The sequence below is a fragment of the Sitodiplosis mosellana genome, unplaced genomic scaffold (genome assembly GCF_009176505.1).
Source record: "Sitodiplosis mosellana isolate CC-2019 unplaced genomic scaffold, AAFC_SMos_1.0 Smas_scaffold_6226, whole genome shotgun sequence".
In the NCBI taxonomy this organism is placed as follows: domain Eukaryota; kingdom Metazoa; phylum Arthropoda; class Insecta; order Diptera; family Cecidomyiidae; genus Sitodiplosis; species Sitodiplosis mosellana.
This window is the reverse complement of record NW_022601467.1, coordinates 16,798,024-16,814,850: the sequence shown is the minus strand read 5'-3', so window position 1 is coordinate 16,814,850 and position 16,827 is coordinate 16,798,024. Positions and strand designations below refer to the sequence as shown.

At 37.2% G+C, this 16,827-nt stretch overlaps 4 protein-coding genes across 5 annotated transcripts in view; 2 read left to right on the top strand and 2 right to left on the bottom strand.

Moving 5' to 3' along the window:
- LOC129578644 (RYamide neuropeptides-like) overlaps positions 1-9,894 on the top strand; it is a 15,163-nt gene extending 5,269 nt beyond the window's left edge. The window contains exons 2-4 of one of the 2 annotated variants that reach the window (XM_055467505.1): positions 5,547-5,718; positions 6,781-7,021; positions 7,728-9,894. In XM_055467505.1, the coding sequence (XP_055323480.1) occupies positions 5,610-5,718; positions 6,781-7,021; positions 7,728-7,806 (429 nt within the window). In that variant the 5' untranslated portion in view covers positions 5,547-5,609 and the 3' untranslated portion in view covers positions 7,807-9,894. Of the gene's footprint in view, positions 1-5,546; positions 5,719-6,780; positions 7,022-7,724 lie in introns of both variants that reach the window. The other variant, XM_055467504.1, reaches the window with a different exon arrangement.
- On the bottom strand, positions 9,646-11,868 carry LOC129578641 (S-adenosylmethionine mitochondrial carrier protein homolog). Its single transcript, XM_055467502.1, has one exon. It carries the CDS (start codon positions 11,164-11,166, stop codon positions 10,240-10,242), a length of 927 nt encoding a protein of 308 aa, XP_055323477.1. The 5' UTR covers positions 11,167-11,868; the 3' UTR covers positions 9,646-10,239.
- A 2,768-nt stretch (positions 11,869-14,636) lies between these two features.
- On the top strand, positions 14,637-15,721 carry LOC129578642 (S-adenosylmethionine mitochondrial carrier protein homolog). The gene is made up of 2 exons (XM_055467503.1): positions 14,637-15,264; positions 15,348-15,721. Exons 1-2 carry the CDS (start codon positions 14,637-14,639, stop codon positions 15,578-15,580), a joined length of 861 nt encoding a protein of 286 aa, XP_055323478.1. The 3' UTR covers positions 15,581-15,721.
- Positions 15,709-16,471, bottom strand: LOC129578645 (ARL14 effector protein). Its single transcript, XM_055467506.1, has one exon. The coding sequence runs from the start codon at positions 16,206-16,208 to the stop codon at positions 15,834-15,836; it is 375 nt and encodes a 124-aa protein (XP_055323481.1). The 5' UTR covers positions 16,209-16,471; the 3' UTR covers positions 15,709-15,833.
- Between the last annotated feature and the right edge of the window lie 356 nt (positions 16,472-16,827).

Genomic DNA, 16,827 nt, shown 5'->3' with positions numbered 1-16,827 from the left:
ACACACACACACACACACACACACACACACACACACACACACACACAAACAGATAAAAAGCGACCATTCTAATATCATTGTCTCAAGTAGATTTGTTTTACGTGCAACTTTAGCATATCTTGTTTCGCGAATAACATTTACCCGAATTAAATCGTCGCTTTTTGATGTGCAATTTTTCCTCTCATTTCTTTTCTCCGGTTGCATTGAAGTTGATGTGGTGGTTTAAGTGATTGACATTATCATGTCGTTTTCCAAGTGTTCCATAAGCTTGTTTGTATTCATATTTGTGGCAAAATATGAAATCTAGCTGCGTACAGTGAGTCGGTGAGATAGATTAATCTGAATGTCGGAATAAGTAGCCCACAATCGGATTGATTGATATGCTTTTTCCCGTGAACAAACTTGCTAAGCCTGTAACTGTTTCATGGCATCCATGTTGATGTTGCGATTCATTTCCACCGGAGAATTAGCATAAGTAACAGGACGAAGTTGTGTTGTAGGTGCTTTGAAATGTGGCAATATTATGCAAATAAGTTCAATACAAGAAATTGCATATTATTTCATATTCATATCTTCATTTGATACGCCAATGAACCCTGGATTTCTGCGAGTACGACGACCAGGACTCCAACACAATGTTGCCCAATGCGAATGAATGAACGAAAAAGCAACAGCAACAGCAACAGCAACAATATTCGTTGATATTTCGCGCGATATGAATAACATTTCCAACACTTTCTCAAACCATTGACAAGCGTTCCCTGTCCCCTTCCAACGCCGAATCTACAATCGAAGTGTAATAACAAACAGACGCACATTTGGAAATAAGGTATGTCGTCCGGATGAATGGGAATGGTTATGACTGTTGCTATTATTGCTTACGGTGTGAATGAAGCGCACAACGCGTAAAGGAAAGACAACGATGGCGGCGGCGACGACGATGACGATGACGAAGAGTCAGAGTACATGCAAAAACCATACGTAGAAAATGTTTGACGAATTATCATAAGCGAACGTGCAATGAAATGATGCTGTGTGAAGTGTGAGAGCGTGAGAGACTCTCAACACCATCATCATGTTTAGCACCTTCTTCACTTCATCGAGCCACCTTTTTGTGACCATTAATTTTATTCGGTCTGGTATAAAACAACAAAACATTTGTTAATGCATTTTGAAATGTAGAAAAGCAAACCGAAAAGCGAACGACTAAAAATGAGCACTCGACACGTTCGCCGTCTTCGTCGTGCATGACCAAAAAAAAGTTCGCTGCGAAACGAAAAGTTTTTCTTATTCGTGTGTGTGTGTGTGTGTGTGTGTGTGTGTGTGTGTGTGAGTGAGTGTCAGCCACGTGCGAACGAACCGAACAACATCATCAGTCGATTCGAACCAGAATAGTACGCATTCGCACGCATTAAAATCCTTTATTGGATTTTTGACGAGTAGATTTCGAAAGTTTATTATTGTTTTATCCATTGTGGGGTTTTTTGCCATTCGACACACAATTCGATATTCTCGCGCCATTCGTTCTCCCATTCAAATGGCGCTATCATTCAATGGTTTTTTGTCTCTTCGCACCCTATCTCTCTCACTGTGTGTGCGTGCTTTTTTTATTCGCACAGACACTTCCATAAAAACAATAACTTAATTTCATGCTAAAAATATTGAATCGTGTTTGCCCAACCAAATCCTTTTCGCCAAGACATTGATAAATAAATGTAATGAACGCAGAAGAAGAAGAAGAAGAAGAAGAAGAAGAAGGAGAAGCAAATTTTTAATCATTCCGAAGGCAAAATTAATTTATATTTGTGTACATTTCGCCAAAGGCGAAGTGAGAGTATGTGTGGGATGTGCACGAATGGCTTTATTCCATTAGATCGTTCGCATGCAAAAAAGGACACGATGGGTTTCATTCGTTTATTTTTTTTTCCGGAATGCGTGTAAATCGCGAGTGTGTGTGTGTGTACATATGCGTTCCAAGTGATTAATACACTTTGAGCACCAACTAATTGAGTTCATGAAATGGAAATTGATCGATGTCGTCATTGTGCCATTTTGTCGTGTAATTTACGACTCACTAAAGTGATTGCCATAAAAACGACGCCCATTTCGTATTATTTACATGAAAATTGATCTGATTCGCACGCTATCACTTCAAATTGAGGTTTATAAAGTTTAATTTAATAAGTTCTGCTGGGCACGGATAACATGAATGAGACTGAAACGGAAAGAGCGGCCGGGACGATGGTGTGAGTGAGCTGGGCAAAGCGCACGCTATTGCAGATTGACCCCATGCAAATGACATGTTCAAGAGGAGCAAAGTGTGTCTTTATCGCAATTTTGTTTGTGCATCGCAACGAGATACACACACGGCCACACGACTACAACAAAAATTATAATAAAACAAAATTGGCATTAATACATTCTGAATAATAAGAGATGATGATGCTGGTGCTGCTGCAGTCCTTGCAATAATGTATTTTGTTTTTTGTTTTTGGGCTATCTGCGTTCAATCCCATTTTTTTTTGCTAAACTCTTTCAATGAGAGCAACGCGCGAATTGTGCGCACAATTTCGTTATTTTTGTTTTTTTGCTTGAGTTTATTCTTTTTTGTGTCATTGCTTCATGATTCAGCAAACATGATTTAACCTACACTCGAGCGGATGCATCGAACGAAAATTGGTTTTTCTGTCAAGCCCAGCAACAAAATAACCAATTCAATTATCGGCTTTCGACGAACGAAACTACCCTATCAATCACGTCCGATTTACGTCGAACCGATTTTTTTTCCTCGCCGAATGTTTCGTCGCTTTCTTGTGAGTTTTTTTTTGTGCCGTCTCTGTTGTTTGTGTTGTTATTTTCTTCGATGCATAGAAAAATAACAATAACAAAAAAAATCAGTAGCCGTATTTGCTAATCGTAATCATCATTCGATCCGCCGAACCAAAATATGATGCGGAGAATCAAAAGTGAACCGCATTTTTAATATGACAGCTTTATCGAAGAAGTTGAACAACATCAAAATTGAATAAATGGCGTCGACACTTCTAATCTTAGGCGTTTGATCAAAACCGCAACATGTCACTAAAGCTACCAAATTTGCGATTCTAATTAGTTCGCGCGCGGAGATTTGTTTGCCAAGTTCTATGGCCTATTCCGAAAAGTAAAAAAATTGTTTTTTTTTTCTCTACTGCTCGGACCCAACCACAACCCGATGTAACTGACCTTATATGATGCGAAATTTTTTCAACAATTATCGCTTGTATTTGTACACGAACTTGAAAAAAAAAGAATAAAAATAAACCATATAATTTCAATAACATTTTTTTTTGTCGACGTCGTGCCCACATCACATCGCATCACACTTTCAAACCCAGAAAAACATCCCTGAAATGGTGTGTATTTTAACAATGAGTTCATTGAAAATGTGTCGATTTTGTTTGTTCTTCAATTCGTTATGCGCGATTCGATATTGGCTTCAATATGTTCATTCCATCCAATTCCTATGGTAATTTCCTTTCACATCGGTGTTTATACTAGGAAAAAGGCAGTTCCCGTTGTTTACTTATCAATGATTGACGAAAGTGGGAGAGGCAGGAAGAGAGAGAGAGAGAAAAAATTGTTGTCGCGACAAATTCACAAAATCAATATTTAAATAATAACATTTCGAATATTGAGATATGATTCTGCTCCTCAAAACCACGCATAAAACGGGAGCTGATCATCGCAGATGATGAAATGATTGAATAAAAAAGAGCGAATCATGTCATGGTTGATATTATACAGCAATAAAATGGCTTTTTTTCCTCCAAAACCAACAAGCAAACATACAGACACAGTGAAAAAAAACATAAACACAAGCAATAAATATTTCATATGTCACACAGTTTTCATTGTAACTTTGTAGTTGTCATTTGGTTGAGACAATGTTTTGGATTGTAAAAATGATGATAGATAGCGGGAGAGCTGGAGAGGTGGAGACTGAGAGATCAGAGGCAAACGAAAAAGTGGCAAACAGATGGATACAGCAACAAACGGCCTGAAGATGATACGATTGTGTTCTCCTTTCGCATGTGTCAGGTACAAAAGGCGCAACAGTGTTATTCAGTTGCCATGCATGCCGCAAAAAGAGCACTGTTACATTTAAGGGAAAAAAATGAAAAGAGAGAAAGAGTGAGAAAAAATAGCAGAGAAGAAGAGTGAGCAGTAAATGATCCATTAGAACGACATCATACAATTTCAAATGTATCTATCAGACATTCCGTGTGACTGCATATCGAGCTGAGCTATTTACAAATAAAATATACGGAATGCCTGGTATCTATTTCACTCTCATCAAAACGAGAATGTGGTTGGTTGGCTCGTTGGCTGCGAGTATGAATTGCCATTCATATATTTTGTGCTCAACCAAGACGTACGTCATGTCATCATTTACATTATATGCTATCGTCACTCGTCGTATTCTTTATAATGAGCTCAAATATGACAATAGAATTGATGTGGTATTGTGGTGGACTCATGTTTTCTCTTTCGCTTGTATCTTGGTTATTTACCCTCCTCCTCACTCCCACCATATTTTTTTTTATGGTAATAAAATAACGGAGTAAATCTGTTGAAGATTTTCGTGGGATCAAGTGCACATGCACAAGAAAATGGCACATAATATGTGGTCAAAATGAGTGCGTGCGTGTGTATACATTTGTGTCGGCTTACATCTATAATCACACCTCCCCCGGTTTCGTTTGAATTTCAATTCCAATGAATGTCAAGAGTCAAAATATGTTCATATTACAATGAGATCAATCGAATGTCTTCGGCTTAATCGAGCATTTGTACTTAGATTTATATATAGTTGTGTGCAGTGGTGGTGGTGATGTTGCTGGTGATAGTGGACGATATAATATGTGATTGGAATTATTCATGGGCTAAATATTCCGAAGTCGAAGCCGATTGCTGACGTTGCATATCAATCAAACGTATAAATCAATTATGTTCCAAACCAGAATTATGAGATTACTCTCGGAAGCGTTGTGACATCGGTTGACGTTGTTTTCAATGTTTCATCACCATTCTGCGAGTCAAAAAAAAACTTTTCCCCTTTCAGCAACATTTGCATCAACAGAAATATTGTTGACCGAAACTCGCACATGCACACACACCGAGGGGCAAATCACTCTTAGGTATTACTTTTACATAAATGGTATTACTTGGTATTACTTTCCGTACAAATCAAAAGTAATACCAGGTGTATTACTTCTATTGATCAGTATTACTTGGTATTACTTGGATATTACTTTTTTTCGGTATTACTTTTTTCATAGAAATATCAAAAGTAATACCAGAGGTATTACTAGAAATAACTGAGGTATTACTTTTCTATTTGGTATTACTTTTGAGTGATTTCCCCCTTGACACACACTCACACACAGAGTGTGCAATCTATCTCTCTGGGGGAATAAAAGGTGCATCTGTGCCGCGATTGTTCCCATTTATTTGCTTAGCTAATAATTCTATTTTCACAATGCAAAGCGTTCGTTCAATTTTTGCAGATATCGGACGGAACAGCAAGCTGCTACGGGTTCAAAAGTCAACGTAGATAAGATACGGTCAAAATGGTATTCGTCAATTCAGTAGGCTTCGTCGCTATTACAGTGATTTTATGTACAACTATGTGCAATGGAAAAAACATGTACGATGACATCGACACGAGTGGGCCAGAAGGTAAGCATTGAAAACACAACAACAACAACAACAACAACAGAAACTATGTTTAGTGGCAATTCGTTTCCCTCCCTTGATAGTTTACTCAATAAAACAAACCACACTATTTTATAATTGGCAACTATTTCACCGATATTTGATACGATACAAAGGAAAAAAAAACTGTGTACGATGTAATGAAAATTGCGTAATTTGTAACTGTCGGGAGTAATTTTTGTTTCATTCAAAAATGCATCACAGCCCAAATAGCCAAAAATAACCAAAAGAGCCATCGAATCACTTTCCATAATGATTTGAATATGCGTAGGTTGTGTCTAGAACAAAGTATTCGAAAAATTCATTAGACAAAGCAAAAGAAGAAAAAAAAAACCGACGAAGACGATGCAAATATAAGGCGTGTATGCTTATGAATAGAAAGTTTGAAAAAATCAAATGTCGTTGTTCTATTTTTGATAGAAAACAAGGAACACGAAGCATATAATTCATTCGTAAACATACCACAGAAAATTCAAACGCACACCAATTTCCTATACTACGGAACACAAACCATTTATTTCCAATTATATGCCCGCCATTGTGGGAGAATGCATACGGATAGATGTTGTCTTTGGCTTGAATCACATAGTGTGCTTGTATGTGAGTTGTCGATGTGAATGTTGCCTCGCCGAATCATATGGGAAAGTTTATGAATTATTCTGTTTCAACAATGTTATTTGATATTGTTTGCAAGAAGCGTACTTTTTTCGGTGTGCTCTGTTTCTTTCTGAATGTTTTCAAAGAATAACAACCGAAACGAAAGATAGGATGAATGGCGGAAAAAAGCATCTGTAAACAATGGATAGAAAAATTTAATGAACATCACTGAAGTGTAGTAAAAGTGAGAGAAACGGCAAAAGCGAAATGGCTTTTCATTCCATTTTTATGAAATGTTGGCATGTTTCTTTTGCTTTCGCGACGCGACCAATGAAACTGGAGGGGGAAATAGCCTGTTGTTGTTTTGCCTTTTTGTTGATTTAATCCCTTTTTTTCTCCCATTTAATGTTTATCGATAAATATTTACAGGTTTAGTGGAAGTAAAGCGTCCCGCCTTCTACGCAGGCAGTCGATACGGTCGTTCGAATGGTGGACAATCGGCCAGTTTACGCATCACACCGCGACGTGATTTCCACTTTTTGCGATATGGCAAACGATCTGATCATGATGACAACATCTCACCACCCATCCAGTGCTATGAACCGATTCGAGATTACGTACTGACATGTTCCTTCACGGGCGTTCGGGATTTTTATCGATGCTGGAAAGGGTATGTGTGCTCTTCTTTGTTTCTTCTTGGTTTGCTTCGACAACTCTTAACATCAATTCCTACGCATTTTATTATTTCTTATTCCATTGTTGTGTTTCCTGATTGATTCGATCAATGTATGCCTGTTAAAAACCCAAAACATTCGCATCGTACACACCAGTTAACATTTGACCGCTTCAACTCGCCCTCAATTAATGCAATTAACTCCAAGAGAACTGTGCGAACGTACAACACATGAAAATCAAATAATTGAAAGCATTGGAAAAGTTTTTCGTTGATTTGCTATGACTAGCATAATGCATACGTGTAGCGAAAACGGATCGAAAAGTCATACAATTCTGCGAATACTAAATCTCGATTTGATTGCGTTGCAATCACAGCGGCCACGACGACAGTGAATCGATTTATTTCATGACACTGATTATGTGCCATGACCATTGGATTACGTTGTGATCATATTTTGTGTAGTTTGCACTGTGACGTACATTGTACTTTGAATCGACACTCTCTGTATTGGAATCATCGGCCGATTTCTTCAATTTGTTTCTAGGCATGTCTAGCCAATTGCCTGATTCTAAACTCCATACAAAATGTGTTAAATATGAATTGACCTCTAATAAATATGTTTTTTCTCTCTCTCTCTCTCTCTCTTTTTCTTTCCGTTTGGCTCATTTTTGGTCTTTCTTCTTCTTTTTTTCTTTAGCAGGCAAGAGAATAAGTTCGATGCAGTCGATCAGATTACGTTAAACGCTGAGGATAAAACCAATCAACAGCAATTAATATAAACACTCTCTATCATACACATACACACATTCACACAAACAGCAACAATAAGAACAGCAACAGCAACAAAAACAACAGCAGCAACAACATCCTTCTCATGAGCACTAAATTTCATATAAATATGAATGGAAAATGTTCATGGAAGAAAAGAGAAAGATCGATTTAAATGGAAAACGACCGTTGTCATAGGAAATACATTCTGAAGAATAAATACCATTTGGTTGTTCGGTTGGGCTCATTATAACGGCTGTTGACTACGAACGCAACCGTTATGTTGAGCTTTTTTTGCCCTCTGGTCGCTCTGACTTATGGAAAATGTATGTGGCATTAAATGGTTCTTTCTTTTTCTCTCTCCATCATCTCATCTATTTTCAGAGTAAAAATAAAAAGTTTGTTTGTCCAACATTTATCTTCAAATAAATACTTTTTATAATCACAATAAATTCAATATCGAATTTTGCGTAACACACACACACACACACACATTCACACACTAAAACAATTAAATCATACTTATATTCATAATTCCAAATGTCCAGCTAAAATCGTATAAAGAAAATTGTATTTATAACTGTGCAGATTTTGATTCATTGAGCATATAAATTCCGCATTTTATTCGCCCTCAATCCTCCGCCACCCCCTCATTTCCAATTATCAATCAAATACGAAGCATAAGTTGTAATAATATTCATTTCTGTATTGTGTACATAAATGTAAGTACGATGTGTTTGGCCTGTTTCATTTCATTCAATTTCAGTTTTTTTTTCCTGGTCGGTTTTCGTTCATTCGTTGGTTACTTTTCCGTTTGTGTTTTTTCTTTTCATTTCTGGGTTCACTTCTTTCTGATTGTGTCGTCTCTTTTTTTTCGTTGTGTTTTTATGACTTTGTTTGTACTTTGGCCGAAATGAAATTGAAACCAAATTTGGTGTGTCAGCTGCATCAATTTTCAGTTTCAAGCATGTGAATGAACTTTTGTTTTCGTTGTTTCAAACAAAATGTCATCTAATTGCGTTTTATTTGATTTATTGATTGTCGCCGCAATTTTTTTTCCCCATCCTCCCCATTCAATCTCTCTCTCTCTCTCATTCTCACTCTCTCTATACATATATAATAACTATAAATATATCTGAGCATCTAAACCACCAAAAATGAAATTAAAGTATCAATAAAAGAAAACAAAATAACAATTGCATATTTATTAAGAAAAGGAAACAATTATGATTGTAAAAATAAATCTCTATTATGAATGTTATAAAAAGAAGAAAAAAAAGAACAAATGTTAATTATAGCGAAATAAACAAATGGAACTAATTAAGTAAAGTGCAAATGTATTTTGAAGATGCGGTTTGGACGAATGGCGCGGTTTTGTGTACGGTCAACGCGCCATAAGGATAACGCGCGATAAGAACATGCAGTGTGTGTCTGTGATGGTCGTATGCAACTCAGCTTTCAACGAGACACACACCATTATGCTTACTTACCTATGTCAAATATACGATATAGCGCCAATGCGCATAGGTCATATTTATCTTTGATCAATACTTACGACAATTCGAACGAATTTTTATCATTTCAATTTTATGTTGACGCACGTGGAGTGGGTGTAAAGTGTACACAGTACATGTCCTTTTATCTAAATCCAATTTCACTATCAATATATGTGGTGTCGATAAAAAAAAGGCAGCCAGTTGTCAAGCAAAAGAGAATTCTACCGTACAAATGGATCAATCATTCTTTCATCGCTATCAAGATTGAACAATTCATTTGGCAAAATTGTATTTATCATTTTTGTTACTTTGTTTGCATTTATTCACAATCGCTTCTTTTGATTTTTTCTAGCGTTTTTTTTTTTTTGTTATCATTTTACAATTTATTTTTGTTGTTGTTGTTTTCATTTTTTATAATTCTAATTTGGTGAACACTTCTCGAATTGAAATAGTTAATTTCCTATCTAACAACGACACTTAAAAAATTCAGTTTACAGTTTCGAGTTTGAAATCAAGAAGAAAATAGAAGAAAAAAACAAATTAGACTTATAAAAAAAAGTAAAAGTTTCAGTTTGAAATCGGGTATTTTTCTAAAAACAAAAAGGACACATAAAATAAAATCAAGCTACCTACTACAGCAGTCATACAAACTTTCACTTGCGCACGCTGTAAATGAATGTGTACAATTATTATTTCTGTTTGAACTATGTCGAAAAATGACACAAATATTGCTTCGTCTAGAAGTTTAGTACAAATGTTTCTGTTCTATATACCATGGAAGTCGTTAGCAGGTTACATTCTATTCTCTCACAATTTCTCTGTCACATTTTCTTTTTTGTTTTTAGTTGTCACTTGCAATAATAATGTGTTAATCGATGAACAAATGTCATCGTACGAATGAATTTTGAAATTTATAAAACAAAAAACGAAATGCGTTGAAAACAGTTTTCACAGCCTCTCCAATAAATATTTGACTAATTTATAAGTACCAAACCAGATGAAACCTCCAACGGTAGTCCACATGACGCGTGGCACAAAGCCGCTGAAGATACCTTTAATGCCCTTTTGTCGGTACAGTGATCTCAAAATTCGTAATGGATTCCGATTCTGGATATTGTATTCGGAGCTTGGTTCGAGGTCAGCCAATTGAATGCGTGTTTTGGCCACATCTAACGGTGTTGTTATCGCACTTGCCAAAGCGCCGGCAACCGATCCATCACATGCTTCGACAAAAACTTTTAGATTGCCACTCAGATTTGTTGTTGTAATCGATGTTAATAGTTCCCACGTTGGATACTGAATCATGCTGAACGGGATGTCACGCATGATTGTAATACCGTAACCGCGATAGATGCCATTGAACAAACCATCCGATTTGTATGCATGCATCAGGATATCGATGGCACGATACTGTATTTTACTCACTTGCCGCTTTTGTTTGACTATTTCGATTGGCACTCGGATGAGGCCGGCACATATTTCGCCCAGTGACGCCGCAAATGAATTTATGCCAAATTTGATAAGAAATTTTAGCGCAGCAGATTCGACGGTCGGCTCAGCACCATCACTGGTGAACGTAAACGAATTGATGAAAAACCAATTGATAATGAGCGGTACGAAGTCTTTAACGGTTCCATAGACGAGGAAAAATGTGGCGGCAATTGGTACACTGGCCGCAATCACAGGCAAAATCCCATTGTATATGGAACGAAAGCCACCGGCTTTCCAAAATCCATTTTCACTTTGTAGTCGCGTTTTGCACGTATCGATCGGAAATAGAAATGTGTCGACGGCCAAGCCACAGCAACCGCCGGCAATGAGCTCCATCAAAAATGAATGCTCCTTGAAGAAGTAGTACTCTTCGGATGCTTCCATATTTGTATCGTATATTGAATATCGAGGAAGCACACTACACAACAATCTAGTCACAGAATCTAATGGCTTTCTATATTTATACACTTGGGACACGCGTTTTACTCAAAACGGGGTTATAACATTAATTGTAACGTGTTTAAGTTGTCTATCGTTTCAATTAATATTCGATGATTGAAATGAGTTAGCCGGCGTCACACAATTATCTACTATTTTAATTCAATTGATTCGATGCCTTTTTTCGATTCGCAGACGAATGAGATGAAAAAAAAGCAGAAAAAGTAGACGAATAAGAACAAAGGCAAGCGGCTATGATGCTTTAAAATACACAGACGCTTCCAGTGTGCACACGTTCAATTTCGTAACCGTCGTTCAGTCAGTCAGCACAAAGAAACGACCGTATCAACACAAGCAAACTGTCTCTCAGAGTTTTTTTTCCTTTTTGCACTAATAATAATTGTTCTTTTTTGTAATATTTATTTCAAACTGTTGCAGAAAAACACACGCACACACATTTCGGTCGCCGAGAGAGAATTTTTCCTGTTGTCACCACACACGCGAATCTATTTTTCAGTGATAATTAAAATCTTGCACAAATTATTTGTTAGTCCATCGGATCACGTAGTATAACGTGTGGCCGCCAATATACATCTGTTCTACACTTTGGTTCCATCATTTTGTAATCAGTGCCATACCACTACTCCGCAATCAGTATTTTGAGCGCAAATACTCACAACACCACACTTTTGATAACGAATTCGCTACTCATGTTCTCGTACTCGCTCTTTTTCTTTCTTCCGTTTTTTTTCCTCGTGTTAATTCTCGTATATCGCAGCTATCATGTGGTTGTGCCAATGTTCAAACGCATTCACACTAACACAAAAACACAAAAACACAAGAACATACATAACGACGTAGTACACTCTTGTTTGTTGTCCGTTAATCTGACGATAATAACATATTTAAAATACGTCTACTAATAATTATGATTAGTTTTCCTTTTTTTGGCGCATTGAACCGACCAGCGATTCGATCGACGACTTTGTTGTGGCCCGTTGTAAATTTTCATGTAGTAAACACAATCTCCATCACCACGTTGTTTATTATTGAACGTCTTGATAATTGCTTCCTTTTGCTTACTCGCTTTTTTTTCATATCGTAAATCAATAAATAAATTCTGATTAAATGCAATTCAATTTTTGTCTGGCTGTAGATTTCGAGTCAATGATTGTCCGAAAAAAAAACGAGCGATACAGCGTGTACCAAGAACTATTTACACAACAATTTGCACAATCGATTTGGACGGTGTGTTATCTCCGACAAATGTTCGATTCTCTCTCGCGCGCGCGTTTCTTTCACACACAACAGGAAAATAAAAAGAAGAAGAATTTTCGCCAAGTCGGCGGCACTTGAAATTCTCTCTATCTGCTCTTTTCTTTTGTCCGAAATTTCAACAAGAAGAAGATTATTTCAGTTCGGTTCGTTTTTGTTGTTAAATGTTTTAAAAATAACTCTTGTGTGAGTGAGAGTTTGGTTCAAGACCGATTTAATTCGTATCAATTTGAAACACACTGTATATTAACACGTTCTCTCTCGTTGAATCGGAAACAACGTGCTCAAAACAAAAATAAGAAGCGAGCGAGAGAAGAAAAAAAAATGTGTGATGGCAGCAACAACAAAACGTATTACCAATACAAATGCATTTGACATGTGTCAATATACGGGCGCACACACATTGCATGCGAATGTGTCTGCGCTGTGCAAACGGAAAAAAAATTCACTGTACAAATGATGGCCCGGTGCTTCGGTTTGTGTGCCAGCTACTGAGTTTGTGCAGTACGTTCGTACATGTTTTGTTTCAGAGTTTGAGTCCAATTCCGAATGTTATAGTACTATTCAATGACATAAAACACACGGTCGGCGAAAGAGTCGACATTGAATTTTCAAACTAGAGCCTACGGTTTGTGTGCAATATCAGTATCTATTGTCATCGCTGTCGACCTATCATATTTCTGTAGTTTGGGATGTTGAAACTTATGAAATCAAGATCGTACATCGTTTTTGACGTGCTGACACTCGTCTCCTGCTCAACAGTAGATCAACCCGATTACGGAGGGATATATCTCGATATTCTCTGTTGATTCCCGTAACAAGCGCTCAAACTAAATAACGTTGATAATAAACTATCCTATGGTATGCGATGTAGCCGCGCGGCTACAGCACACCAAATCAGATGATATCTAATACGTTCTAACAAATTTCGTAGAATTCATTTCAAACCACTTGAAAAAAAAATTGTGCGTATTAAGGAACGAGTTTCCCCTTTTATATGACTTTTTTTCATTCTCTTTGTTCATTGATGTTGTCATCTGATTATTTGACCCAACGTAAATGAGACTAGACTGAATTTGATTTGATTCGATTCGATTTATGAATACGAGAGCCAAAAATACGAAGAGCGTTGAACGAATAGATACAAGTGCATTTGTTCTAACCGAAAAAAAAAATTATGACGAGTACGGAGGGGAGAATGAATGAAAACGAATGAAACTGAAGACGCAATATACAGCAAATGTGATGGCGCATTACAAGCGACAAAAAGCACATGGTCTCAGGCGACTGACTCACTTGATGAAAAATCATTCCTATTTCTGATTCTGAATGTTATATATAGCATCGGAATTGGTTTGATGTGAGGTCGCGGGCCCACTCAACACACAAATTTTTTTCAGCTTTCGGCTGTGTGTGTGTGTGTGTGAGTGTGCCTGTGCGAGAAATGTGTCTTCTTTTCACATTGGAGTGCAAATAAATGTCGTCGATTCGATTTATTTCAGTTCATCACACGATATAATGCATCGCATTCACATCATAAAAAATAGATACGAAGAAGACACAGATAATGAACGAACGAATGAACGATCGCATACGTAATTATGATTTCGGCACGCTTCAATGAAACAATCAAATGATCAGGCGAATGAACGTTGCGCAACATAAATGCATGCGATGCATGAGAGTGCAATGGTTCGTTATTGGCTGGCAATTAGCAGAGGTTGCAATGCACGAACTGTAATTGAATGAATTGTATGCTTGAAAGTGAATCTGAACGAATTGAACGATTGAAACATGCTCACAGATGCAAGAGCGAAATATTCTAACTCAAAATCAGCTGAGTAGATGGAGCTAGTGAATGATGTTCCTGTTTCGGCTGCCGAGGCAAATGTCAAAATTATTGATAAAACGAACAGACACCTAATCAGTTTAGGTTATGTTTACATTGTATTTTGAATACAACTGTTTTAGTCACACCTGAACGATAGACGATTTTACTTTGTTTGTTCCCTTCAAATTCACGATGACCGTTCGATAATCGATTGATTTCGCATCGAGATTGAAATTTTACATTTCAATCGTTTTTTTTTTATACCAAAATTATCCAAAGTACAAGATAATCAATACTGAAATCGTAAATCATGTCGCTGGAAGATGCGAATGGAAAAGTGTCGGCAAAGAATTATCTCTACCTCACATCGCTGATATCGGGCGGAATGGCTGGTTTGGTGGTAGATGTTATGCTGTTTCCAATCGACACAATAAAAACCCGGCTACAAAGTGAGAAACGATTCTGGCGAGCCGGTGGATTCCGTGGCATTTACAATGGATTGAGTCCAGCTGCAGCGGGTTCAGTGCCGTCGGCTGCCTTATTCTTCTGTACATACGAAAGCATGAAAAAACTCTTGGCACCATACGCACACGGCCAACAAACGCATTTTGTGCACATGTCATCGGCAGCAATAGCCGAAGTGGTGGCATGTTTAGTTCGTGTTCCCGTCGAAATCGCGAAGCAACGTCGTCAAGTGCAAAGCACACAGTACAGACATGTTTCTGCATCAAAAATTTTAGTTCAAGCCTATCAGACGGAAGGTATTTTCCGTGGACTGTATCGAGGCTTCGGAGCGACAATTCTTCGTGAAATTCCATTCTCATTCATCCAGTATCCACTGTGGGAGTACCTAAAATTGCATTGGACTAGCGTTACACATTTACCATTGACTTTTGTATCGGTTGCGGTTTGTGGAGCGATTGCCGGCGGAATTGCAGGTAAAATTCCAAATCACCATGACATGAACTTAAAACAACAGTATAAAGAAATTGCTGATTGAAATGTGTTCTTCCATTTTTAGCCGGTGTTACCACTCCGTTGGATGTAGTCAAAACACGAATTATGTTGGCCACACGAAATGGTGAGAAACGAAAAGGTGTTCACAGCATTCTGCATGGTATCTACAAGGAAAATGGCATAAAAGGTGTTTTTGCTGGCTTCATACCACGAGTTATGTGGATCACCATCGGTGGTGCCATATTTTTCGGCAGTTACGACTTAACCACCAAAATTGTCACAAAACATCTGTTTTAATGCAAAGCAAAGCAAACCTATTCAATCCTCTTTCTTATGTTGTTGATGATATTAGTGAGTTTTAGTGATCTTTTAGACTATTGAATGTAATTATCCATAGATGGAATATGTAAATAAAACAAATAATTGCATTATGACATATCAAGACGACTTTAATTTCAAACTTACGTTTACAGAGGATACATAGTTAAAAACAAATTGTGATGATCGATACATTACAACCCGGTTGAATAAATTATTTTTAAAATTATGTTCATTTATCTAAAATTTTGTTTCTTATTACGAGATCTTTTCCGTCATGTTCTATGCTTTCGAATGGCCATTTCCGATTAACGCGACAAACGGTGCCACATTTTGTGCTTTTACAATTTGGACACGGAAAATGACAGCCGGGGCAGGTGTTGTCTAGGCAATCACAAATATCGGCGCCATTTGATCGATACCTTCCTTTTTCGTCGAACATTGACTGTGGACCGCGTTGCGCTTGATTTGATTCCGCATAGCTTTTCCGTGTTAATTTTCGTTTTTCTCGTGCCGATTTTTCCGGATCGAAATCGGACAGTTTTGAATCGGCGACCAACTGACGGATTCTTCGAACAGCCATTCTATCTCCATTGTATTTACTCATTTTTTTTAAATTATTGCAACAGCAGTCGAACACTCCTTCCAATAATGGTTTACAATGTACTTTTTTTCAGCTCGTTTACAAAATTAAATCCAATAAACAATGTTTATGTTGTTATTTGATGCTTTTCCATCGATTTAGAGTTTAATGACACTTGTGTATCTATACTTCAATTGAGTGATGATAGATAGATAATCTTGTACACCGCTAGAGGGCTAAAATCGTAATTTCATTTCGAACAATCGTTTTCGGATTTTGGAATGTGTTTAAAAAACAAACAACGAAGAAGAAGAAACAGAAATTTTAATCTATTCAAAAAGTATCATCGAACACTTGTTTCATGCCATTCAAAAATATCAAATGAAAAAATCTGATTTACAACGATTTTCAATCGAGACGTTTTTATTTTGAACGGAATTTCGAAAAACGAATGGCGCTAGTTGTGTTACGAAACATAATTCGTATGCCAGAAACATCAACAAATACGCATGAAATGAGCAGTATACATGCAAAACGAAACAACAATGACGACACAAGATACGCACGAACACATACTCATGCACGAACGAACGAACGAATAGACACATAGACACACACACGCACACATGCCCACATCGCGTAT

Excerpts from the sequence above, each read along its gene's own strand:
- LOC129578641 (XM_055467502.1), bottom strand. The coding sequence starts at position 11,166 with ATGGAAGCATCCGAAGAGTACTACTTCTTCAAGGAGCATTCATTTTTG.
- LOC129578642 (XM_055467503.1), top strand. The coding sequence starts at position 14,637 with ATGTCGCTGGAAGATGCGAATGGAAAAGTGTCGGCAAAGAATTATCTC. Across the intron at positions 15,265-15,347 it reads GATTGCCGGCGGAATTGCAG|CCGGTGTTACCACTCCGTTG; the intron begins GTAAAATTCCAA and ends TTCCATTTTTAG.
- LOC129578645 (XM_055467506.1), bottom strand. The coding sequence starts at position 16,208 with ATGAGTAAATACAATGGAGATAGAATGGCTGTTCGAAGAATCCGTCAG.